Source organism: Equus przewalskii, chromosome 12 (genome assembly GCF_037783145.1).
Source record: "Equus przewalskii isolate Varuska chromosome 12, EquPr2, whole genome shotgun sequence".
In the NCBI taxonomy this organism is placed as follows: Eukaryota; Metazoa; Chordata; class Mammalia; order Perissodactyla; family Equidae; genus Equus; species Equus przewalskii.
In genome coordinates this window covers 33,189,411-33,215,689 of record NC_091842.1, presented here as the reverse complement: position 1 = coordinate 33,215,689, position 26,279 = coordinate 33,189,411, and the positions used below count along the sequence as shown (strand labels likewise).

Sequence of the window (26,279 nt, the reverse complement as noted above, 5' to 3'; positions counted from 1 at the left end):
CACCTCATAGCGATTAGGATGGCTACTATCAAAAAAAACCCCAGAAGTTATAATAACAAGTGTTGGTGAGAATGTGGAGAAATTGGAACCCTTGTGCACTGACGGTGACACTGTAAAATGGTGCAGACACTATGGAAAACAGGAGGCAGTTGCTAAAAATGTCAAGCAAAGAATCACTACTTGATCCAGCACGTCTGCTTCTGGGCACACACCCAAAAGAAATGAAAGCAGGGACTCAAACAGGCGTTTGCACACCCGTGTTCACAGCACCGTCATTCACAAGAGCCCAAAGGGGAAGCCAAGTGCCATCGGTGAATGACCGGATGAACACAACGCGGTCCATCCACACAACGGAGTGTCCTTCAGCCTTAACAAGGGAGGAAATTCTGTCGTGTGCTGCCAGCTGGATGGACCCGGGGGACGTGATGCTAAGTGAAATACACCAGTCACGGAAAGACAGACACTGCCTGATTCCAGTCCTCCGAGGCACCCAGCCACACTCCTCAGGGACAGAAAGCCGAATGGCGACTTCCAGGGACTTGGAGCGAGAGGGAACAGAGAGTCAGTGATCCACGGGAACAGAGTTTCAGCTTCACAAGATGAAAAAGTTCTGGAGGCGGCTGGTGGCAGTGATCACACGACAACGGGAATGTGCTTAATGCCACTGAACGGTACACCCCAAAGTGATGAAAATGGTCAATTTTATGTTATATATGTTTTACCATAATTAAAAAGTTTTTTAAACAATTTAAAAGTAAACACACAAAGCTAAGCGTGTGCCTTCTAAGAGCACATCGCCCGTTCAGGGGCTAAGGGCTTGGTTATTCCTGACTTACCAGAAACGGCTACCCCTCCAGTAAAGCCTGGAAGTGAACTCGTTTCCAAAATGCACTTTTTACAGATGGAAATCTGTGCTTTTACAGTTGGAATCTTGTTTCCCAAGCCCTTTGCAGACAACAGATTGCAAACAGCCTTGCAGACGAGCCCTCTTACAAACGGCCCCTTAGCAGTCCTTGGGACTCCCAGGGATGCGGGGGCTGGAGATGCAAAAGGTAAGGTGACTAGCCTGAGGCTTTATTTATTTATTTATTTATTTTTTTGCTGAGGAAGATTGGCCCTGAGCTAACATCCATTGCCAATCTTCCCCTTTTTGCTTGAGAAGATTCACCTGAGCTAACATCTGTGCCAGTCTTCCTCTATTTTGTATGTGGGTCACCACCACAGTGTGGCTACTGACGAGTGGTGTAGGGAACTAAACCCAGGCCACCAAAGCCAAGCACCAAACTTAACCACTAGGCCACGGGGCTGGCCCCAAGCCTGAGTTTTGGCTGCCTGTGTCCTTGCGATCAAGGCCTGAAGAGACACTGGGCGGGGGGGGGGGGGGGGGGGGGTAGGTTTTTGCGTTGCCCAGCTGCCCCTGCACTCTGAACTCTGGCCTGCAGAGGTCGGGCTCACCTCCATGAAGTAGCTGCTCAGGGCCGGGCCGGAGTCGTTCTGGAAGGTCTGGCTGAGGCGGACTCGCCTCTTATTGCTGCTCTCGCCCCACTGCTTCCCGTAGCTCACCTCCAGCTGCGAGTGCAGGCGGCCCGGGCCATCCTCATGCCGGAGCTGGACCTGGGGACACACCCCACCAGGGAGACCCCCGAGGAAGACTTGTCTGCGTCCTCACCACCACCCGCCCGGGGAGCAGGCTTCTCTGGGGAGGCAGTTCCAGAGGAGGTGCGGGTTTGATTGCAATGATTTTGATTTTGTAAAGTATCGCCTTGGAACGCGATTTGCCTTCGAGACTGCGTTTCTGGTGCCCCTTAATTTCTGAGCCCCAGGTGAGTGCTTCTCCCTGCTCCAGGCCCCATAAGGAGCGAAAGAGCCAGGAGCCGGGGGAGGATGACTCCTGACCTGCTTCACAGAAACCCAAGAGCCCCTGATCCCCACTCTCCCGGGCAGCCTCCGGCTCCCTGGACAGAACCCGAGCGGATCAGGCTTTCACCCCTGAGGCTTCCTGCTGCCTTCTCCTACCTCTGAACCACAGGCTCATCATTTATTCATTCATAGAACACAATTTTCCAAGTACCAAGTAGGTACTAAGTGCAGCACTGGGCACCACATACCCAGGAATGAAGGAACCAGAAGACCCCGCTCTCGTGGGGGCAACGACCCAGCGGGAGAGGCAAACTTGAAACAAGTAAATTAACAAAGGAGCAGCCGCTCCTCCCTTCTCCTCACCCCGCCAGCCACTCTGGTGAACTGCCAGGTCCTTAACCGCTCCATTTTCCCTCCTGCCCCAGGACCTTTGCACCTGCTGCTCTCTCTGCTTGCAGCATGCTTCCAGGGGAACAGAACTGTCCCATGTTTTAATTTCCAGCTTAAAATTTATTTCTCCCAAAGAAGGTTTCCCTGGTGCCCGTGCAAACTAGATTCCCCTCTGTTATGCTCTCAGCCTCTGCCCCTTTACCATGCGTGGGCAGTTAAGTCTCCCTTGATTTGGACTGTCTTTCATTCTGCCCCTACCCAGCAACAGGATGGCAGAAACGAAGTTCTGCCTTGTGCGCAGCTCTCCCCACGGTGCAGACAGTAGGTGTTTAATAAAGACTAACTGAACAAATGGATGGAAAACTGAGACCGACGTTCCAGTTCCAGATCCGCTCCCGTCCGTGACCTGGAGCAAATCCGTCTCTTCGAGGACGCGTTCAGGGTGCTCAGCCCACCACCTCCCTGACCCGGGGCTCCCTCCAGACTCCCCGCCCGCCCTGGGCACCCACCTTGTGGCTGAACACCGGGAGCTGTGTGCAGTGGAGCTCGTGGTCCAGCTCCAGCTGGTAGGCGCCCTCCGGGCTGCTCTCCGCCCGCAGCTTCTGGCCGGTGCTGCACTCCTGAGCCGGCTGCTTCGCCTGACCTACGCGGGGCGACCCAGAGACCCCTGCCCTTCCTCCGCCAGGCAGCCCTCCCTCCCCGTTCCAAGGACAGGAGTGTTCAGCCCAGCCTCAGTCCATCCCCCAGGATCCACCCCACCTAAGGTCACTCAGTGGGACCTGCTGATGGGGAGGTTTTAAGAGACAGGTTTCTGTCCCCCTGAACACAGGCACGTGCGTGCGCACACACTTTTATTGTAATGAGCAGGTGCTCAGTGCCATTCAGAGCCGATGGAATGAACAACTGGCTAAGGAGCGATGCGGTGAGGCCAGAACACCCAAGGTGACAGTGGTCCCTTCACCCTCGGAGCCACAGCTCCAGCAGATGGTGATCCTGCCACCTCCCGCCGTGCCCCCCGCACATGGTGCCGTACCCAGGAGGCCGTACTTGACGCTCAGGGAGCTGGTCCAGAGGCCGCCCCGCTGCCGCAGGAGGCCCCCGGCGCGCAGCCCCACGAGCCCCGGCACGAAGAGCTCGCCGCCCAGGGTCACCACCTGCAGCCTGTCCTCTGCCTTCTTCTCCAGCAGCGCTGTGGGGAAAGCGGGCAGGGAGGGGACGGGCATGGTGGTTCCTGGAGGGTGGTCCATGCATTGGAGGGGGTCTCAGGGGGGTCATACGGAAGCCGTGAGCAGACACAGAGGCTGGAGTTTTCCTTAGATGGGATGTTAACGTTGGCAGGTTCAGGGCACAGGAACGACAAGTGGGGCACTCAGCCCGCCTCCCGGAGCACCCGGCCATGGAGAAGGTGTGGCAGGAAGGGGTCCCTCCTCCTACCTGACAGGTGGGCCTGGTCCCTCAGCAGGTTGTTCAGGAACACGGAAAATGCCAACTTGCTCCCCGCCTGCCGGCTGAGGTTCCCGGCGATGACCACGGGGCTGCCCGCTGTCACCAGCTTCACCTCCAGCTGGGCCTCGAACCGCTGGGCCTCCTTGCCCGCCGCTGGCCGCAGGTCGCTCCAGCCCTGGAAAGGCCCCAGCATCACCTAAGGGGACGGGCTCGGCCAGCAGGCGTGGTCCCCACCACAGGAACTGGGGCCGGACAGAAGGCAGGGGACGGAGTCCAGCTAACGGCCTTCTAGGCCGATCCTTCTCCAATTTCTTAAACTTGATGTTTTTCAAACTATTACGAATCCAGACGGAAGGCTAAGGGACTCTTTGTCTCGCCCTCTCATTCCTCCCTCGTCCAGTCCATCAGGGACCCTGGTCAGCTCTCCCTGCGGAATATTTGGGGAGCCGACCACTTTGGCCACCTCCACACTGCCCGGCTCAAGCCCTGGTCATCGTGCCTGCATCACTGCGACATCGTCCTCCCGGCTCTCCCGCTCCCGCCCTGGCCCGCCATCTGTTCACCCGGCAACCGCGCGACCCCTTTGCGTCATGCAGGGTCACGCACGCCCATCTTTCTCAGGGGAAAAGCCACTGTCCTCGTGGAGACCAGCAAGGCCAAGACTTTCTCTGGAGGTCAGTGGTGCAGCCCCGGCCAGCAAAGGCAGAGCCGCCCGCAGGGGGACACTGGCAGAGGGGACGCAGGAACGCTCGTCTTTGATGGTCCCCGCCGACTGCAGACCAAGCCAACAGCACTCTCTGTTGGCCGCCAGCTGATCTGTTTACCCAAAAGGTGTAAAAACAGCCTCACTGTTCCCAGACTGTCCGCTACTTTGTGCTCTCTCATAAATCCTGTTTTTGCCTTTGCTCCTTGACAACAGTCACAAATCACTGTCTTCTGATTACTGTTCGGCAAGGTCTTACACGATCTGTCCTTCCACCTCTGTTCCCTTTGCTATTCTGCTCCAACCACCGGGGCCTTCATGCTATGCTTCTAACACGCCAGGCACATTCTCTCCTCAGGACCTTTGCACATGCCGTGCCCTTTACCCGGAATGCCCTCCCTCCACAGAACCACATGGCTCTCTTCTGCACATCCTTCACGTCTTTGCCACAAGTTATCTTCTCCATCAGGTTTGTCAGCCTATTAAAACTGAAGCCGACCCCAGACCATTCCTCTCACGTAACTTCAGACCCCTGTACCCAGCTCAATGATTCCCTTTTCTAATAGCACTTACACCCCCCTATCACCGTGCAGGTTGCTTATTCATTTTACTTACTGTCTCTCCCACGAGAATGCAAGCTTGAAGGGGAGAGAATTTTCTGTGTGTGTGTCTTCCATCGAGCTGTCTTCCCAGACCCGGCACCCTGTAGGTGCTTGGTAAAATATGATTGAATAAATGAATAAAGACACTGAAAAATACGGGCCGCGTCCTCCTCCTTGGTGTCCCGTCTCCTTCACGGGGAACAACTGTGCCCCACTTCTTGTGCATCTTCAGGAGACAGCACGGGCCTCCATGAGTCTGTCTGCACGTGTGCGAGGGTGTACGTGTGTGCACACGAGCACACATATGCGCGCTCCCCCTTACGTGAAAACAGAGGCAGGCTCTCCGCTCTGCTCTGCTTCTCTCACTTAACCGTGTGTCTTGGCGACGCTTTTCTCGGGTCTCTATCCGAGGCTGAGGGGCGGTGGCCACAGCACAGCCTGTGAATAGGGTGCCTAGAATTTCTCACCCAAACCAGGACACTTAACAGTGGGAGAGAACACTAGTCATCATTGCACTGGGTCAGCGGGTGTAAACCGGGCTCTCCAGGGAACCAGGAGCTCGGGACGCCCGTCACTGCCCCCCGGGCGGGGTGGGGGGCGCCGAAACCCAGCAGTCGCCCCCTTGCCATCCTGAAACCCCATGAACTCTGACGTGAGTTGAACCCCGCTTTGCTGGCTTATGTTCCTGAGCTCATGTGCCTCAGTTTCCTTATTTCACACGAGTTTAAAAGGAGGACTGAAGGAGGGACCCTGGGCCCAAGGCCACCTGCATTCCCCGCTCCCAGAACAGGCTTTAGAAAGTTTCGGAGGCCCAGCTGTTCCGGCAGGCGGGCCTGCGGGGAGGGGCCGTCAGCTCTTGTGCGTCTAGCCGACAGCTGGAGTCTCCAGGGCCCCGGGGGCTCTGAAATGATCGGGCAGCTGGGGCTTTAGGAGGAGACGCTCTCCTCTGCCCAACACTTGGCCGCCTCCCCGCCCGGGCCGGAAGCCCATCTGGGAGCCCAGAGCGTGTTTACGCAGCAAAAATTCCAGCCCCAGCTCCAGATTCTCAAGTCTGGAGCTGTCTGAATGGACACGGGAAACCGAGGCAGGATGGCCAGACTCAAAGCCCAAGGCGCCCGGAGGTCCCGCCGGGCAGGAGCGAGTGTAAAGCTGCCGGTTTCACCCCTTGGGGAGTCCCAGACCCTCTTGAGCATCGCACGGAAAGTCTCAATTCTCCCCCACAAGGCAGGACAGACACAAAACTTCATAGGATTGCAAGGACCTCAGCGGACCCACCGAGTCCCAGCCAGGCGCCCAGCTGAGAACCTCGAAAAGTACCGGCTGAGAGACAATCGCTCTGCTCTGCTCTAGAATTCACCCCGCAGACATAGGGGCGCTCAGGGCTGTGCACGGACAAGACCAAAACCCTGGGGAGAACGCAGAGCCCTTCGCTACGGAACCAGCTAAATAAATTCCCTCCATTGACGATCGCGCAGCCGTTCACAACACATGGACACACGTTCATTTTCAGAAAGGTTGGGGGGGTGGAAATATATGGACACCTATTTGCGGACTGTGGGCATGGATTTTCTCTGGGAGGAACCACAAAACGTCAGCAGCGGCTGGCTTTGGGGCGGGGCGCAAGGGAGAGGGTTTAACTCTTTGCCCATGCTGACCAAGAGAACTTTCTGCAATGATGGAGAAATTCGTGGAAAGTGGCTAGTGCCACTCAGGAACCGCCTCTCTCATTTTCTTTACTTCTAATTCCTTTAGACACAGCAGACAGTCAGTTCTAGAACCTCTCATATCTTTTGAACCTTGAATCATTGAAAGGTGTTACCTATTTTCTCCTTTTTTTTTTTTGAGGAAGATTAGCCCTGAGCTAACATCTGCTGCCAATCCTTTTTTTTTTTTTTTTTTTTGCTGAGGAAGACTGGCCCTGAGCTAACATCCATCCCATCTTCCTCTACTTTATATGTGGGATGCCTGCCACAGCATGGCTTGACAAGCGGTGCCATGTCCGCACCCGGGATCCGAACCGGTGAACCCTGGGCCACCGAAGCGGAACGTGCGCACTTAACCACTGCGCCACCGGGCCGGCCCCCCTATTTTCTTTTTTAACACAATAAAATTTAAATTGTACCAGCACACGCTGGTACAAAAAGTTTGCCAAGATACATTTTGGCATAAAACTAACAGCAAAGAGAGAACAAAGAAAAGTGTAGGACCTTTTCATGGAAAACAAATGAACAGAAACTAAACTCAAAACTAAGAGGTTTTGCAAATCTACCGTATTATGGGCAGAACTATGGCCCACCCAAAAGCTGTTAAGTCCTCGCCCTCAGACCTGTGAACGTGACCTTGTCTGGAAACAGGGTCTTTGCAGGAGGTCAAGTTAAGACGAGGTCCTGAGGGTGGGTCCCGACCCAGTGTCACTGGTGTCCTTACGAAAAGGGGAAATTGGGACACAGAGACCTCCAGAGGGAAGACAACGTGAAGACACAGAGAGAAGACAGTGTCGACAAGCCAAGGAGGGCCAGAATCTTCCAGAAATGAGGACGGGGCCGGAACAGATCCTCCCTCCCCGCCCTCGGAAGGAGCCACCCCCGCCCACACCGTGATTCTGGACTTCAGCCTCCAGAACCACGAGAGAGACATTTCTGTCATTGAAACCCCCTAGTTTGGGGCGCTCTGTTACCCAGCCGGGGGACACGAATACAGATTTCCTGGTGTGTGCACTGACACTTCCGGAAATTGGGGGACAGACATGCTTTAACTTGCCATTTTATACTTTACTCTGAATTTTTAAAGCACGTTCCTGTGTTCACTAATATCATCAATCTTTGACATCAATGGTGGTGAGATTTGAGCCCGTTTTTTCTTCTTTATACCTTTCTGGCTGACGAGAAGTCACAAATGTTATTGCTTGGGGGCAGGGAAAGAATCGCTAGAACTCCAAAGGAGGTGGCGATTATTAAGCTGGGGCTCTGGGACGGGGGGGGGGGGGGGGGTGCAAATGCCCGGGAAGGTGGCGGGCGCCACACAGGTGACTGAGGACATGGAGCCAACCTTGACATAGTAGACGTCCCTGTCATCCAGTATCAGCTCCAGGTGACCCACGCGGCCGCTGTGGAGCGTCTCCATCTTTCCTGGGGGACAAAACAAGAATTCAGAGACCGGGGCTCAACGTCCTGGCATTCACCGGAGGACGCCCCACTCATTTCCCATCTCTGAGCCCGTCAACACGGCTGGACTTAGTGCTGACCCCAGAGGTCGCTGGGGGATCCACGAGTGAGCAGGCAGCAGGGGCCCGGCCCTGGGTCTGGCACCCAGCGAGGGGCCCTGTCATTACCGTCCAGCTCGAGCTTCTTCCTGGGGTGGAGAAGCTTCAGCCGGAACTTCCCCTGGGGCCAGCTGTAGCTGAGGTCCAGCGCAACATCCCTGGGCACGTGGGACCCGGGCGTGCCCATGAAGAGGTGGGCGGATGCTTCCTGAGGGAGCCAGCTGTCCTTCTGGAAACACAGTGGACTCTTCAAGGTCATGAACCCCATCGTGCTCATGGGGTCCCTACTCTTCCTGAGAGAGGACCCCTGCCTCCACTGTTCAAACACGTGAGTTCTTTTTTTTTTCTTTTTTGGTGAGGAAGATTAGCCCTGAGCTAACATCTGCTGCCAATCCTCCTCTTTTTTGTTTTTTGCTGAGAAAGACTGGCCCTGAGCTAACATCCGTGCCCATCTTCCTCTACTTTATATGTGGGATGCCTACCACAGCATGGCTTGACAAGCGGTGCCATGTCTGCACCCGGGATCCAAACCGGCAAACCCTGGGCTGCCAAGAAGCGGAACGTGCTAACTTAACCACTGCACCACGGGGCCGGCCCCAAACACGTGAGTTCTTATGCTCATCCTTGACCTCGCGAGACAAGAACCAAACCAGGAATTTGGGGGATCCAAAAATAGTATCCTGGAGAGGACCAGGGCCCTGCAGGACCCAGGACCACGGCGACAGGGTCTTGATTTGTTCAGTAAATAGCCGGGAGTGAAGCCAGGCGTGCACGCGGCATTGGCGCCCTGCCCAGCTCCCCTCGGTCCCTTAACCAGCTCTGCCTGCTCGTCTCCCAGCTTTTGCACGCTTTGCTGTGAGGGCCTGGCACCTGGGGCCTCCAGAACATCGCTCGTGGCACAGGAGTGAAGAGCATCCAGCTCTTAGCCTCGAGGGAATCAAGCTCTGAGACAGAACGCCTGCTCCGGGGCTCCCCAGGGATCAGGCCGAGGCTGCCACTTCACCCCACAGCACCCCCTGCTCAGCTTCTTCCCTTTCCCTGTCCTAATTTCTCCTCCTGGAGTCTTTTCTTGTTTTTCTTTTTTTCTTGAGGAAGATTGGCCCTCAGCTAACATTGTTGCCAATCTTCCTCTTTTTTCCCTTGAGGAAGATTAGGCCTGACCTAACATCTGTGCCAATCCTCCACTATTTCATATGTGAGTTGCCGCCACAGCATGGCTGACAAGTGGTGTAGGTCCACGCCTGGGATCTCAACCCAGGAACCCAGGCCACCCAAGTGGAATGTACGAACTTAACCACTCGGCCACAGGGCCGGCCCCTGGAGCCTTTTCTCAATCAATCACTCTTGCGCGAATCCTCAGCTCGGGTCCGCTCCTGGGAAAACAGCCTAAGACACAAGCCCCGTTTAACATCCTGCAGTAACACACCTCCACTCGCACCAATGAATGTTCACTACCGTGTGCGAGGCCCGGCTGCAGGCACAGGGAGGACGACGGAGCGTCAGATACACAAAGTCCCACCCTCACGGGGCCCACGCTCCAGACAGGGAGGCACAGGACCACCAGACACAAAGGTACATAAGACGGCAGCTGGTGATGGGGACCCGGCTGACAAATGCAGGGGGTGAGGGGCCCTGGCAGGGTGTCAGGGAAGGTGCCTCTGAGGAGGGGCATTCAAGGAGACGAAGAAAGCGAGGGAGGGAGTCAAGTGGACGTCTGGGAAGGTGCTCCAGGCAGGGGAAACAGTGCAAAGGCCCTGGGGCAGCAATGAGCTTGGCATTAAAAAAGGAGGTCAGTGTGTCTGGAGAGCAGTGAGCTTGGTAAATAGTTGGGGAAACGGGGAGGAGAGGCTGGCATGGCTGGATCATGGGGGGCCCGTCGGTCAGGGCGTCTGGCACCTACTCAGAGCGATGGGGGCCATTGGAGAGTTCCCAGCAGAGGAGACATGATCTGTGGGGATTTTGGAAAGTCCGTCTGGCTGCCGGTGGAGAACAGATGGTGAGGAGACAAGAGTGGGAGCAGGGGACCAGACAGGAGGCTGGTGAGGACTCATTCTGTGCTAGGCGCTGGGGTCACGGGGGTGAGAAAAGCAGGCACTGGATCTGTCCCCAGGAACTGAGTGACAGGTGGGGAAGACAGACACAAGCGACTAACTTCCGTTAACGAACATACAAGTGATCTAAAGGGGAGGAGCATCAACTTTAGAGCGAGTAAAAGAGGAGCATGACTACTTTGGGGTAATCAGGGCAGGCTGCACTGAGGAGGTGACCCTTGAACTGAGATATGAAGACTGATTCAGAGTTAATTAGTCATAGAGCCCCAAAACAGAGGATCAGCATGTGCAAGGGTCCTGTGGCAGGATGGAGCCCACAGCAGGAGCAGCCCAGCCCAACAGGTCCAGAGGGGAGACCCCTGTCTTTATGAGGGAGCCCCAAGGCTGATCCCTGGGGAGCCCCACAGTCTGGCTGGGTCAGAAGGAGCAATTCCACAGGGCCTACCTGGGGGTGGACGGTATAGGCGGCTTCCAGCAGATACTGTTGGAGCCCGCGGTCCTGCTTCTTCAGCGTCACCGCCGCAGACACGGGCACTGAGAGCAGGTGGGGCTGACCAGCTGCCGGCCAGGCCACTTCCGTGCACAGCTGCCAGCCCCAGGTGTGGGCCACTGCGGAGACAGGCGAGCAGCAGCATGGGGCCAGGGGTCTCCAGGCGGGCCCGCGGCTGCTCATGCCAAAAGGACAGAGCCGCTCTCTTTTCTTTAGGGAAACAGTACTGTGTAGACATTAGACATAGGAGGCCATGCTGTGTAGACAAGTGTTTCCCAGCCTCAGCGCTACTGACCGACTGGGCCGGGTCATCCTTTGTTGGGGGCTGTCCCGTGACTGCAGGATATCGGGCAGCACCTCTGAACTCCACCCCCTAGATGTCAGCAGCATCCCCCACGCTAGTCATGACCATCAAAAGCATCTCCAGACGTTGCTAAAGATCCCCAGCGCCGCCACTTCCCAGCTCTGCAACCTTGGGCAAATTACTTAACATCTCTGTGCCTCGGTGTTTCTTATCTGTAAACTGGGACGGATCGCAGCCCCTGCCTCCTGGTGTGACCGTGAGGAGGGCCAGGTCCTTAAGGGTTTGGGACAGGCGGGGCCTCAAGTAAGACATTCACCTAAATAAGCCCGTCCCCGCCTTACTCAAAAACGACCACAGGATCCGCGGCTCCCTGGCACATTTCCGCCCCATCTTTTTTGAATTTTGTTGCCTTTGCCCCCATGTTCTCATCCAAGACTTTCCTGTTATTAAAATACCTCCTTCTCTATAGGGTTTTAAAGTGACCAGACACCTCGATCGTTTACTAAACCAGGAGGTGGCAAACTTTTTCTGTCAATGGCCGGAGAGTGAACTGCGCAGCCCTGTGGCTGCAGGACCAAGGCAGCCCCAGGCGGACGAGCGGCCGTGGCTGCGAACCGAAGACACTTTCTTTCTGGACCCCGAAACAGGAATTTCACGGATTTTTCACATTATGGAATTTTCTTCTTCCGATTACTTTTTCAAGTGACACTTGAAAATGTGAACGTCTCCTCTTGGCTCACGGACCCCCGTACGGAGCCATGCGCCCCTGTCGGATAATTGAGCAGCTTCCTGTTTTTCCCTCTTGTAAGTAATGATGCCGTGAACGTCACAGTGCGCGGGCATTTTAAAGCAGCTTAGGTTTCTTCTCACGGGGTGGCATTCCAGAAGCAGAATCAGCGAGTTAAGGGTATAAACTCGGGAATCTGGAGCCGCCCCCGGGATGCCCATCTTGGGACCATGACCGGAGGCCTGGCTTGCTGCCTACCTTCCTTGTGGGTACAGGATCGGGCCTCGGAAGGGCCGGGAACGTGACCGAGGGTCCGTGCGCCATCCGCAGTGACGAGGTACAGCTTAGAGCTGGGCGGGAAGAGGACAGTCCCAACAAGTCATTTCCACGCACTCGTCAGACAGATACGCCTTGAGCTGCCAGAGCACTGGGGCCAATTCCACCACCAACAGGACAGGCCTTGGGGGAGCTCACACTGTGTCGGGGGAGACACTCCACGAACACAGAGGGTGACAAGCCCTGTGAAAAACTTAAACAGGGGATGGCATGGGCATAGGGTCTGTCTTGGGGACAGGGCTGGGCCTTCTTTAGCTGGGGGTGGGGAGCTCTCTGCAGAGGTAACATTTGAGCAGAGACTCAAAGCATGAGAAAGAGCCAGCATTCCAGACAGAGGGAACAGCAAGTGCAAAGGCCCTGGGGTGGGAATGAAGCGGCCTCTTTAGGAGCTCAGAAAGAAGGGTGGTGTGAGGCGGTCAGGGTAGAGGAAGGGGAAGCCAGGGGCAGGAAGTAGCATCAGGAGACAGGTGAGAGAGGTGGGCAGGGACCCCACCGGGCTGGACAATCGTGTTGACCTAGAAGCAAGTGAGGGGTTTTAAACAGGTAGGGGGTGTGACAGGTCTTAACGGACATTTTAAAGGACCCCACTGGCTGCTGCTGGGAGAAGAGCCTGGAGGGCAGGCGTGGGGTGTGGGGGGCAACAGGGAAGGAAGCAGGTGGGGGCGGGTGTAGCCTGTCTTCACCCCTGTTTCCTCTGAAATTACTGCTCCAGGGGCCAGGGACAAGCAGGCCCAAGAGGGACCCCTCTAGGGAGCTGAGGAGTATGGTAGCTCCCCACCCCACCCCTTGGCCACCCCCAGTCCCCATCACAGACACACCACCCCACATGACACACGCATACACACACGTGTGCACACAGACACACAGTTACAGACACACAGGACACGCACAGACACCCCCCACTCACATGCACACACTGTCACAAACATGCCCACAGATACACATATTCACACGCACAGACTCACAGGCACACCCTTACGCACACACATGGTCATGCAACACACACACACACAGGGGATCAAGCACACGCACTCACACACACGCACACAGCCCTCAGGCCTCACTCACGCACACTCACGCGCACTCCGGCTCCCTCTGCTGGCACGGGACGCCCACCTGAAGCTGAGCAGCTCCACGGCCTCCTCCTCGGGCATGTTCAGGTGCACCTTGAGGTCCCGGCCCCTTCTCGCCTGGACCCCGCCGTCCAGGCTGGCCGTGCCACGGACGCCGGTCACCCACCTCAGCCCGGCCTGCCCCAGGGCGCCCGCCGTGCCCATCTGAGCCGAGATCTGGAGCAGGGCGCTGGGGAGTGGCACATGCCAGCTGCACCCTGCAGGCCCGGGGACCGCAAACCCGGTGCCCACCCGCCCGCCACCTCCAGTCAGACTGTGCCCTGCGGTCCTGAGCTGGAGCGGCCCCTCCACTGCGACCCCTGCTGACCACGCGCTCCACGTGTGCCAAGCACGCTACACGTATCGCCCATCCTCTCCTCGCCAGCCGTGGCCCCTTTTTATAGACGGGGAAACTGAGGCTTGGAGAGGTGAGACCACTTGCTCAGGTCCCATAGCTGGGATGTGGGACAGCCAGGACTGGAACCCTGTGCATTGAGCCCAAGCCCAGGGTCTCCACGTCAAAAAGCAGCCAGCACGGCACACCCACGCCCCCCGCATCAGACCCAGAAACCAAGGACAGGCCGGCTGAGTGGCTGGGGACAGTTGCCCAGCGGGCCCGTGACAGGCTCTGCAGTCGAATGAGCATCGCCCAGACCCCACTCAGACTCGTCCGTGCCGTGCAGCCCTGAGTCTGCTTCCTCCCCCGTCAGGGGGAATAAGAAAAGTGTCCACTGTGTGGGCGGCTGTGTGGGTCCCGTGGGGTCCCTCGCATCTTACACGCTCCTCCCTCCTTCCCTCCTCCTCTCCCCTCGGAGCCAGAGTGAGGCGGAGGGAAGAGCATGTGCTGTGACACGAGACCAGAATCCCAGCCGCCTCACGCTGCTGTGTGACCTTGGGCAGGTGACCTGGCCTCCCTAAGCCTCAGTCTTCCGCCCTGTAAAGTGGGCATAACCGCCCGGCATCTCTTCATGGTGTCTTGGCACAAAAACCCCTCAATCGACAGGCGCTGTGTGATGAGGGATCCCCTCCAGCCCATGCTGACGCCCCCACTCGCTGCAGCGCCCCCCACCCCACCACCTCCCCCAGCTCCGAGGGGCCAGCTACCTGGGCTTGACATAACCATTCACAGAGAAATCCGAGAGGCGCTGGAAGTCGGCGGTCCCTCGGACCCGGACACTGATGGCGGCGGAGGCGTTCAGGGCCAGCCGGGCAGGGAGGCCAGACATGGTGGGGAAGGTGAGCTCCTCCAAGAGTAGGTTCAGTCTCCGGTTCACTTGCACCTCCTGCCCCTGCAGCCAACGAGCCATAACAGTGTACGTGACAGGCCCCGCTACAGGCCAGGGGCACCAAGCGCCGAGCACCGAGCATGGAGCAAGCACTGAGCACCCAGCACCAAGCACCCAGCACTCAGCATGGAGCACTGAGCACCCAGCACCCAGCTGGAGCACCCAGCACCGAGCACTGAGCGTGTGCAACCTCACGTAGTCCTCACACAACCCTCAGAGGGCCATTACCATCATCCCCAGTTTCCAGATGAGAAAACTGAGCCCACAAACAGACAAAATAAACCCAGCCAAGTCCACATAGCTAGACACAGGCCCAGCTGGGGTTTGAACTCAGACAGTTTACTACGGGAAAAGGTCAGAGGTCAGGGAGAGCCAGGTAAGGAGAGGCATGGGCCCGGCAGGTGGTACAGAACACCTAGTCTGGGCCAGGCGCATTCTAAACACTTTGTTGCATTTTTACTGCTTGAAGCCACTTGATTCAACAGCTCTATGAAGTAGATATTATCATTATATCATCCCCATCGCACAGATGCAGAAACTGAGGCCACGACAAGTTGAACGCCTTGATCGTGGGTGGCCTGGCTCCACACTCCTTGCTCTGAAGTGCTCTCCCCACAGTGCTCAGAGGAAGCAGCCCGGGCGGCAGGGCAGGGAGGGGTGGGGCCCGGCCCGAGGCACCTTCAGAAGCCTGATGGCCAGCTCAGCCAGGCTCAGGGACCGGCGTCTGGTGGGACTCCCCGTCTCCCCGCAGTCGACAAAGCTCAGCTCGTGCCCGAACACCTTCACGCTCAGCTCACAGCGCAGGGCCCGCCGCTCCCCGCGCCTCTGGGCCACCTGCGACCAGGAAGGGGTCTGGGTGAGGCGGACAGGGCGCCTGGACGCTGAGACGGGGAGGGGGGGCTGGAGAGCAAGGCCAAGGACTGGTGGGGTCCGGAACAGGGCCTGCAAATTCGCGCCCGCAGGCAGAATCTGCAATGTGTTTTCTTTGAGCTGCACAGCATGCCTGGTGCAGTGTGTGTGTGTGTGTGTGAATAAACTTTCTGTTCTGGAATGATTTCAGATACACAGAAAAGTTGCAAGGTTAGCACAGAGAGCTTCCACATACCCCCCACCCTGCTTCTTCCATCCTTAAGATCTTACATTGCTGGGGTGCACGGGGAAAACTAATGCTGGCACATTACTATGAACTAAACTCCAGACTTTATTCGATTTTGCCAGTTTTTCCATGTGAGTCCTCTTTCTATTCCAGGATCCAATCCAGGTACCACGTTGCATTTATTTGCGCGTCCCTTCAGTCTCCTCCGGTCTGTGACCATTTCTCAGCCTTTCTGTGGATTCCATGCAGTGTGAATTTTTTTAATTGAATTTGTTTCTAACATTTAAAAATTGGGAGATTTTTATACAAAATCCAGACCTCCACCTTCTCGAAAAAGAGAAATATTGGCCTGCGTCCCTCCCCCGACCCAGAAGGGGCAACAAGGGGCCAGAGCTGAGCACTGGCTGCCGCTTTTAACTGAGACATGTGTTTCTCCTGTCTGCCATAGTCCCCACCACTCCCTATTGTCTCTCCAACACTGAGGCCAAGTTTTGTTGCCATTCATCACCGTGCTTGTGCAAAAGAGATCTTGGGATGTGAGTTTCTATCAAAAGTGAGAAAATCACAGAGCAAAGGGATTGTGGATTCTAAGAAAAAATGTCTATACCCAGCCCGCCACCCTCACTCAACTTACTTACTGGCCCGAGATCTAGTCCAAACGACTTGTAAGGGCAGGAACCACATCCTCACTATCTTTGTGTTCCCGGGCCCTGGGTTCACACGTGGTGGTTGGTAAACATGTGAACAAACTCCCCAGCCACCCGCCTTGACCACCCTCAGATGCAGGCGGCAACAAAACCCAAAAGCCATTAAAAGTAGACTGGATAAGGGAGACGTGATATGGAACAGCACCCAGCGAGGAGAAGTAGCTAACAGTAAGGACAAGCAGCAAGGTTGATGGATCTCCCAGACAACGTCTAAGTAAGAGAAGCCAGACATCAAAAACAGGACACGAGTAGCATCGCTCACACGTGCCAAAAGATGGAAACAACCCTAATGTCAATCAGTGGATAAAGGGACAAACACCGTGTGGTCTGTCCACATGATGGAATGTTACTCAAAAAGGAATGGAGAGGGGCCGGCCTGGTGGCGCAGCGCTTAAGAGCACATGTTCTACTTCAGCAGCCCGGGGTTCGCCGGTTCGGATCCCGGGTGCGGACATGGCACTGCTTGGCAAGCCATGCTGTGGTAGGCGTCCCACATATAAAGTAGAGGAAGATGGGCATGGATGTTAGCTCAGGGCCAGTCTTCCTCAGCACAAAGAGGAGGATTGGCAGCAGATGTTAGTTCAGGGCTGACCTTCCTCAAAAAAAAATAATAATAATAAAAGGAATAGAGAACTGGGACATGTTCCAACACAGAGGAACCTCAAAAGCTTGTGTAAGTGGAAGAAGCCAGACGTAAAAGGCCACATAGTGTATAACTCCATTTATATGGAACATCCAGAATGGAGAAATCTACAGAAGCAGAGAAGGGATTAGTGGCCGTCAGGGGCTGGCTGGCGGGGTAGGCGAATGGGGAGGGACTGCTGACGGCGGGCATGGGGTCTCCTTCGGGGTGACGAAAGTGTTTCAGAACAAGACAGAGGTGACGGCTGCACAACCTTGTGAATGCAAATTACTGAATCGTACACTTTAAAACGGCTAATTTCATGTTATGTGGATTTCACCTCTTTTTTTTTTTAAGAGTACGTGGTAAATGACTCCATCAATACAAAGTTCATGAGAGGAACTGGGTGTGACTTCTGCTGCCAACCAGACTGGAGGAACAGGGACTGGATTGACCTTCCCATGTTGAAAAACTGGAAACCCAGATGAAATCATGTAAACACAAGTTCCCGAGACATCAGACGACAGGTAACGCAAGACAATGAACCGGACGCATGGGAAACCAGCGAGGGGAGCCCCGGCTTTCCGCCTGGAGAGAGTCCAGCCTGAGGGGCGGGGGAAGGGGGAGGAGGGCATGGCAACCTCTGGAGCTGGGGAGCTGGGAGCCCAAGGTGGCCGGACCTCACAGGGCAGAGCACGGGACAGGACAGAGACGTGCAGAGAGAGCGCTGGAGACCCACAGCGGGTCCTAAGAATCTCTGGGACATTGCACTGGGCAAAGATTTCTTAGACCTAATGCCCAAAGCACTGGGCATAAAAGACATTGATAAACTTGACTTTACCTGAATCAAGAACTTCTGCTCTTCAAAACAGACCACTAAGCGAGTACAAAGACCACACAATACACTGGGAGAAAATATTTGCAAGCCACATATCAGATAAAGGATTTGTTTGCCAAACAGATAAAGAGTTCTCAAAACTCAATAATAAGAAACCAATCTAACACAAATATGTATATATATTTGAACAGACACTTCACCAAAGACGTGTGGATGACAGATAAACACATGAAAAGACGCTCAGCATCATCAGTCATGAGGGAAACGCACATGAAGCCACAAGATACTACCACACACTATTAGAATGGCAAAAATTAGAAAGTCTAACCATACTCAGTGTTGGCGAGGACGTGGAGGAACTAGGACTCTCAGACGCTGCTGGGAGGATGCAAAATGGTGCAACCCCTTTGCAAAAACAGACTAGCAATCTGTTAAAAAATCAAGCACACAACTACCATACAATCCACCGGTCCCATTCTCAGATATTTGCACAAGAGAACTGAAAACCTATGTTCACAGGAAGCCTTGTACACAATGTTCACAGCAGCTCGGTGTGTAACAGCCCCAAACTGAAAACAACACAAATGCCCATTGACAGGTGAACGGATGGACGCACGGTGGTACTTCCATACAATGGGGCGCTACTCAGCAATAAAAAGAAAGAAACTCTTAGCACGTCCGGCAACATGGATGAATCTCAAAATAATCATGCTGAATGAAAGCGGCTGCCAAAAAAGACTATATGCTTAAAAAAAAACGCTGCATGATTCCACTAATGGAACATTCTGGAAAATGTCAACTGACTTATAGCAAGGGAAAGCCTATCAGTGGTTCCTGGGGACGGGGAAGAGAAGGGGGAAGGGATTATTAAGGAGCATAAGAAACTTCTCGGGGTGATGGATACGTTCATTAGCCCTATTACGGTGACGGTGTCATGGATCTGTGCATATGTCAGAACTTATCAAATTGTACGCTTTAAACGCACACTGTTTATTGTAGGTCAATTATCCCTCAACAAAGCTGATTTTTAAAAAGTAAAATTAATCGATGCCGTTAGAAGTCAGACTGTGATTACCCTTGGTTGGGGGGTAAACTAGAATGTGGGGAGGGGGGCCTCTGGGGTGCTGGTAGCGGTCTGGGCGCTGGTTACAAGGATGCGTCCCGTTGGTGGAAAGGCACTGAGCCGCAGACTTATGACTTGGGCATTTTGCCATATGTGTGTGATGCTTCAACAAACAGTTGTTCAAAAGAAGGCAGGCTAGGGGCCGGCCCAGTGGCGCAGCAGTTAAGTTCGCATGTTCCACTTCGGTGGCCCGGGGTTCGCCTGTTCGGATCCCCGGTGTGGACATGGCACCGCTTGGCATGCCATGCTGTGGCAGGCATCCCACATAGAAAATAGAGGAAGATGGGCATAGACGTTAGGTCAGGGCCAGTCTTCCTCAGCAAAAAGTGGAGGATTGGCAGCAGATGTTAGCTCAGGGCTAATGTTCCTCAAAAAAAAAAAAAAAAAAGAAGGCAAGCTAACAGCTGGCTGCTCAGATCTGGACCAACAGCTGGTTTCTGCAAGAGTAGGAGGGCAAGGTCAGAGCTCACGGACACCTGAGTCCCCAGTCCACAAGCCCAAGCCGGCGCCTGACTGTGAAGGGGGTGGAAGCCGGGTGGGTGTGGGCACTGCCCTTACCTTCTGCTGCAGGTCTCTCATCTTTCTGGATCTTTCTCCTGGGCAGTCAGGGCTGGCTGCCTGTGCTGTGGGCCCTGGTTCTGGCTCGGGGGGCTTCTCCGGGTGGGCCTCTCTCTCCTCCTCCTGCCCCCAGAATGACTTCAGACCAAACAGCTTGCCGGCGATTTCTTCGGCATTTTCCAGCCGGAGCCCCAGCTGGGAAGGGAAGTCAGGGGTTCAGGGAGGAGTGACTCAGTCACATGAGTGATCACGAGCTGCGGGGCTGGGGGCTTGTACAGAGCACCCCAGGCCCCCCAGGGTCCACCCAGGCCCAAGGAAAGGGGCACAACCTCAGGAAATCAACCAGCACCACATCAGCTTGACAAATGCCACACAGCAAGAATCCCCACCGATTCTTTAAGGCCGCCTCCAGGAAGCCTTCCTTGAATTGCCGAGTCACTGCCTTCCCATAATCCCCCCACACGCAGCCAAACTGATCATTCGTTCCTCCAAGTGTTGCACACACATCTCCAAGGTCACACTCAGGCTAATTTGCGTGTCTGTCTCCCTCGCAAGACTCTGAGCTCCATGAGGGCAGGGACCACGTCTCAGTCGCTAGGCACACTCAAGGCCTGTGTAATGGGTAATTTTGTGTCAGTTTGATGGGGCCACAGGGTGCCCAGATATTTGGTTACACACTATTTTGGGTGTTTCTGCGAGTGTGTTTTTGGATGACTTTAATATTTAAATCAATAGACTGAGCCAAGCAGATTGCCCTCCACAAAGTGGGTGGGCCTCATCCAATCAGTTGAAGGACCGAACAAAACAAAAGGCTCATCCTTCCTCCAAATACGAGGAACTTCCTCCCACCTGACTGCCTTCAGCCTGGACAGACGGGAACTACACCTTCGGCTCTCCTGGGTCTGCAGCTTGCTGGACGCAGATCTCAGGGCCTGTCGGCCTCCATGATCCTATTGGTTCTGTTTCTCTGGAGAACGCTGACTAAGACCCCTGACCTGGATGGTCTCAAAATTTGATGGATGAATGAAGGAGTCCTTCCTTCCGTCCTGCCTTCCTTCCATCTAGACATCTGCTCACTCGTTCTCTCATGCTTCCCATCCATCCACCCAACCATGCGTCCTTTTATCCTTCCGGACTCCTCTCCTTCTTCCCATCTATTCTGCCCTCCACCCTTCCATCCAGACATCTCTGAGAGCATTTGGAGAGAAATCACCAGAGGGGGATTTGGCAGACACGAGCCCACGCACCCAGCTGGCAAAGTTTGGGTGACAGGTTTCCTATTCTCCATCAGTTAGAAAGGGTTGGGACAGGGCGCAGAGCTCTCCCCATCAGACAGGCTCCAGGGACTGGGGGAAAGAGACGGAAGCACCCCAAGGTGATCCATTACTTTAAAGGATACTGGACATATGACCTCAAGAGAGTCTCTCTTCCATAGCTGCCCTCCGCAATCCACCTTCCACACAAGAGCCAGAACTCTCAAATCACATCCCGTCACTCCCCAGCTTACAATTCTGCGACATGGCCCTGCTCCCTCCCTGCCCCCCATCCAACCACTCTCCTCACTTTCCCTACTCTACTTCTCTTCCTTGAACACACCAAGCCCTTTCTCCTCCCAGGACCTTTGCACATGCTGGTCTTATTCATCCTTCCAGTCTCAGCTCAAACTTCACCTCCCTAAACACACTACTTAGAGTTGCCATTGTTTTATCAATGTGTTTACTCAGTTCTTATCTGTCCACCTCTCTGGGCTGTGAGCACCAAGAGGGCAGGGATGACGTCTCTCTCGTTCATCGTCATCTTCTCAGAGCCCAGCACAGTGCCTGGCACATGTCAGGTAGAGGACAGATATTTGTGCAATGGATGGCAGGTGGATAAATCGATGGATGGATGTCGATGGACATGGATGGATAGATGGATGAAAAGATGGATAGATGAGTGGGAGAACAGATGAAGAGATGGGTGGGTGCGTAAATAGGCAGATGGATAGATGGGTGGGGGAGAGGGCAGATCAAGAGATGGGCAGAAGAGTACATGAATGGATGGATGAGAAGAATAGAAGGATGGATGGATGGACAGATGTATAGATGTATGGATGAGTATGTGGATGGATAGGCATGTGGATGGATGGGCGGGTATACGTACGGATGGGTGGGTGTATGCACAGGTGGGTGAGTACGTAGGTGGATAGATGGATAGAAGGATGGATGGATGGGTGGATGACTGAGAGAACGGATGAATAGATGGGTGGGTGAGAAGACAGATTGAAAGATGGGTGGGAGGGTACGTAAATGGATGGATGGATGGATGATGGATGGGTGGATTAATAGACGGATGGATGGATGGATAGAAGGATAAAGGTGAATGGAGAGATGAATAGACATGTGAATGAGTGGATGACCGGGAGACAGATGGGCAGGAGAAAGGGTAGATGGAGAGATGGATGGGAAAGTATGTAGATGGATGAGAGGGAGGGAGAGAAGGAGGGATGGGGTGGAGGTTAGTAAACGGATATACGGATGGGTAGATGGGTGAGTGAATAGATGGGTGGATGAGCAGAAAAATGGGTGGGTAGGCGGATGGAGGGGGCTAGGAGTAAAAGATGTGAGAGTGGACCAATAAAGACAAGAGGTGACGGAGGGAAAAATGGAGAGATGGGATAACATCTGGCCCCAAGTCCAGGAGAGGCCCTGAGGAGCGTGAAGCAAGGTCCCCTCTTACCTCCAGGAGGTTGAAGGCAAGACCAAGGGCGTGGACAGTCAGGTTGACCGTGGCAGAACGGGGGAGGAAGGAGGCCGGAGAGAAGAGAAGGGTCCCCTCCATGTTGGCTCCCAGGCTGCCAGATGCTAGGTGAAGAGAGAGAGAATGGGTATATCCTGCACCCCTCACAGGGCAGGGTCTGGCCACGGAGGGGCCATAACCTGAGACCCAGTCGGACACGTGGGGCATCCTCTCAGCCAGGATGGCGGGCTCAGCCTTAAGCCTCATCAAGGGCAGAGGGAAGGTCAGGACAGAAGAGTCACAAATGTACCCACACCTGCCGATCGACGGAGAGGGGGCAGCCAGGGCACCCACTCCCCACCCCCAGGCTTCGTGGAGTGGCTGAGCTGGTCTAGGTGCCTGAGCTAGAATGGGGCTCCCTTTTTGACTCAATTACAACGAAGAGACGGCATTCTCAGTGGGTGCCAATCTCCCTTTTTAACCCAGAGAGAAACAGCCCTCAAATTCACAGGGACAGCATCTATGAGAATTCACGAACAGCACTGCATCGTCACTGTATTTCCTTTGACGATTCCCTTCTTTTTACAGAGTTAAACGGCTTTTCTATTAACGGCAGTGGGAGAAAGTTTCCTTTTAAATAGGTGTAAGTTAAAAAGAACCAGGTTAGAGAAAAGATGGAAGTATTCCATCGAATGCTACGAAATGGCTGATATTTAACCATTTTTGACCTCTTCCAACAAAACCGCCAGGTGCTACAGGGCTAGAGCAGAAAATCCAGCAGGTGGCATGTAAATATTTGACATTTGGGGACCGGCATCCTGATCCACAGGTGCTCAGGCGTCAGCGCTCCCAGATCCCTATGCCTTTGTGGCCCCAGAGCGGAAGACCGGCTTCCCAGGAGGGCCACACCTGAGCGGAAAGTGATGTCAGAATAGGATGAGTGTCTCCAGGTCTCTGGATGGAACTCCCGGCTGACGATGTCCTCGGGGAGGGCCCGTCGGAAGGCCTGTTTCAGGGGGTCGTCCGTTTCCAGCAGCTGCAGGAGGTGACTCCACACAAAGGAGCCCACTGGAGTCGGGTCACGGCCAGCAGGAAGAGGAGGGGAGGGGCTTAGTGAGGGATGGGCCGGGAGCTGTCACAGCCCAGAGACAAGACCCTCCCTCCCCCGAGCCCCCATCCCGGGTCCTCCTCTTTGAAAGACAGTAGCAAACAGCAGTGCTTTGAAGGAACTTGGAAATCTAACCTATGCACGGAGCTCTGATGTGCTTTCTGGAAGACAAAGGGAGGGATGGCGGGGAAAGACCTTGCTTGAAAGTCAGCCCCAACTCTGAATCCCAGGTCCCCTATGTGTGAGCTGTGTGACCTTGGGCTAGTCACTCCACCTCTCTGAGCCTTAGTTTCCTCATACGTAAAATGAACTGACAACCTATCTCCCAGGGCTGAGAAAAATCTGTGATAGGGACGCTCTCAGGATCTCTGGATGCTCCTGAACCCCTGCACCCACCAGCCCCAACTCCCCAACCCCCACCTGCCGCCGCTCACCCTGGGTAGATCGCTCGCCTGCCTGGGTGCGCCGCACCAGGGCAAACAGCTCCTCTCCGGGGCACCTCATCAGGGCCAGGTAGGCGTTGATGCGGATCTCGGCGTCCTCCTCGGGGCTTTGGTACAGGCGGGTGAGCACGGATCGCTGGCTCCGGCAGAGGGAAGGCCATCACCCAGGGCCCACCCGCTCCACCAGGACCGCACGGCTCCTGCCCTGCCTGGGCCCCAGCAGTGGCTCTGCCGCCTTGCCCCAGCTCTGCTGACATCTCCACGGCTCCCCGACACTCCTCGCCCCGGGGCCCGGTTGTGGGAGGGGGAGGCTCCCCGCTCACTGCTGACCCCCGGTCCTCCCGCAGCCCCAGCCCAGAGCCTCGTCCATTTCATGTAACAAGTGGGCGCGGCTGCATGTCAATAAAACTTTATTTACAAAAGTGCCTGACACACGGCGGGTATCACCAAAGGGCTTGGCTTCCGGCTCCCTTCCCAAGCAAGCCGCCTCCCCCAGCCCGGGCCTCTCTCCCTCAGCACCTGCCGGTTTCCTCCATCGCACAGCCGTCCACCCATGCACTCATGCAATATTTACTGAGCGCCTACTATGCGCCCCGCACTGTGCTAGGTGCTGGTGACAGTTGTGAGCAAGACAAACCCAGCTCCCGTCCACCTGAAGCTTATGCTCTAGGTCAGAGAGACAGATGGTAAACAAGGTTGATGTATGAAATATAGAGTCTGTTGGGTGGGACCAAGTGCTAAAGAGGGAAGAATAAAATGGGGAAGCGGGAGGCGTGGTGGGGGGGTGGGGGGGGACCTGAGAGGTTCCATTTCAGGTGAAACGGCCAAGGAGGACCCCACGGTGGAAGTGATTTTTAAGTAAAGACCTGCAGGAGGTGAAGGAGTGAAGCCTGGGGATATCTAGGGGAAAGGTATTCCAGGAAGGGAGAACAGCCTGTGCAAAGGGCCTGAGGCAGACAACAGGGAGACCCGGGGGTGGGGGTTGGGGGGCGAGGGAATTAGGACATGAAGTCGAGAGGTGCCAGTGGGCCAGCAGTCAGATCCCATAGGGCCTGGGTGGTCCCTGTAAGGACTCTGGCTTTGACACTAAGGAGAGAGGAGCCACTGGTCCAGGGATCAGAGATCTTTTTCCATAAAGGGACAGATACTAAGTTTTTTGGCTTTACCGGCCATGCAGTCTCTCCCGCAACGACTCAACTCTGCAGTGGTAGCAAGAACGCAGCCCAACACAGCTTCACACAGAGAAACAGGCAGCAAGCTGGCGGGAGCCATGGGCAGCAGCTCGCCAAGCCCCAAACCACGGGGTCTGCAGCCCAGGATGGCTTCTCTGTGGTTTGCAATCGTCTGCTCATCTGTGTGTTTATCTGATGAATATCTGCCTCCCACTCCAGACACAGGCTCCATGAGAACAGAGACCTGGGGTCACCTCGTCACACCAGCGCCCGGCACACAGTAGGTGTCAGGAAATACGTGAGGAAAGAACGACCAAATGAAGAAGGGAATCCGCAGACACTGGTTGGAGACCCACTACCGCCCACCGCAAGCCCAGGGAAACAGCACGCGGGGGCTCACGTCCGCAGAGCAGGGGACCCTCCGGAAGGCCTGGATGGCTGCCAGCCGGACCTCAGGGGGGCGGCTCCGCAGGGACGCACAGGCGCTCAGCGAGGGGGTGAGGGCGGTGGCTGCCAGGCCGGCATTACCGACTGCGTTCAGCACGAGCCGGAGCTGAAACCAGAAGGCAGTGGGGCCTGGAGGTTGGCGTGGGGGGTGGCACCCGGCCCCTCCCGCTCAGCCTCCAGCTCATCCCCTTGGCACAGGCCCCACAGCAAGGGGCCGCGCCCAGGATACTGGCCGTCCTCACCTGGTCAGCGTCCGAGGGCTCCTGGAAGGCGCAGTCTGCACCCAGCGCCTCTCCCAGGATGCTCACGAGGGAGCCAACGCCTGGCAGCTGCCCGCAGGGCCCATCCAGGGTGGCACAGACGCTGTGCACCAGGGCTGAGAGGCCAAGGAAGGTGCTGGGGCTGGCCCCCGGGGTCTGCAGCAGCGGCTGGGGACAGAAACCGGCCCCCACCCCCGCCAAGAAGGCCGGTGAGGGGTCCTCCAGAGGAGAGCTGGGCCCTGCCACCCAACCAGGTCAGCTTCCCCGACCAGCGTCACCAGCCTCCCGTTTAGCATCTCTCCGGGAGGAAGAGGGACGGAGGTGGCGGCTGGAGGGGGCTCCGAGACCACCACACCGCCCGCTTGCCAGCTGGGGCGACTGGCACCATGCGGACCTGGGGAGGGCTGGGGGGCACCCCTCCTGCTGGCAGTGGCCTTGCTCTTCCATCAGGGTCTCGATAGGAATTGGGCAAAAAAGGTGGAAAGGGGAAAGGACTCGCTCTGAGCACTTAGACATTTTGTTCTTAACAGAGGCGGCTCTGCATCTAATCGGAAAGACCCAAAAGGGCAGCGCACGGCCAGTGGTACTGGGGCAAACGGCAGCAACCGCCCCGCCCAC

The 26,279-nt window shown here is 55.7% G+C and overlaps 1 protein-coding gene across 1 annotated transcript in view; it reads right to left on the bottom strand.

Annotated features, from left to right (window-relative positions):
- The window catches only part of LOC103557151 (uncharacterized), a 138,110-nt gene that overhangs the window by 86,000 nt on the left and 25,831 nt on the right, over nucleotides 1-26,279 (bottom strand). Inside the window, exons 12-28 of the mRNA XM_070566749.1 lie at nucleotides 25,644-25,829; nucleotides 25,355-25,507; nucleotides 23,774-23,918; nucleotides 23,141-23,299; nucleotides 22,232-22,356; nucleotides 19,514-19,708; nucleotides 15,248-15,403; nucleotides 14,388-14,572; nucleotides 13,288-13,473; nucleotides 12,094-12,185; nucleotides 10,760-10,923; nucleotides 8,333-8,492; nucleotides 8,050-8,129; nucleotides 3,685-3,871; nucleotides 3,284-3,439; nucleotides 2,760-2,893; nucleotides 1,456-1,614 (exon numbers count right to left, since the gene is read on the bottom strand). Coding sequence (XP_070422850.1) covers nucleotides 1,456-1,614; nucleotides 2,760-2,893; nucleotides 3,284-3,439; nucleotides 3,685-3,871; nucleotides 8,050-8,129; nucleotides 8,333-8,492; nucleotides 10,760-10,923; nucleotides 12,094-12,185; nucleotides 13,288-13,473; nucleotides 14,388-14,572; nucleotides 15,248-15,403; nucleotides 19,514-19,708; nucleotides 22,232-22,356; nucleotides 23,141-23,299; nucleotides 23,774-23,918; nucleotides 25,355-25,507; nucleotides 25,644-25,829 — 2,622 coding nt within the window. The remainder of the gene's footprint in view (nucleotides 1-1,455; nucleotides 1,615-2,759; nucleotides 2,894-3,283; nucleotides 3,440-3,684; nucleotides 3,872-8,049; nucleotides 8,130-8,332; nucleotides 8,493-10,759; nucleotides 10,924-12,093; nucleotides 12,186-13,287; nucleotides 13,474-14,387; nucleotides 14,573-15,247; nucleotides 15,404-19,513; nucleotides 19,709-22,231; nucleotides 22,357-23,140; nucleotides 23,300-23,773; nucleotides 23,919-25,354; nucleotides 25,508-25,643; nucleotides 25,830-26,279) is intronic.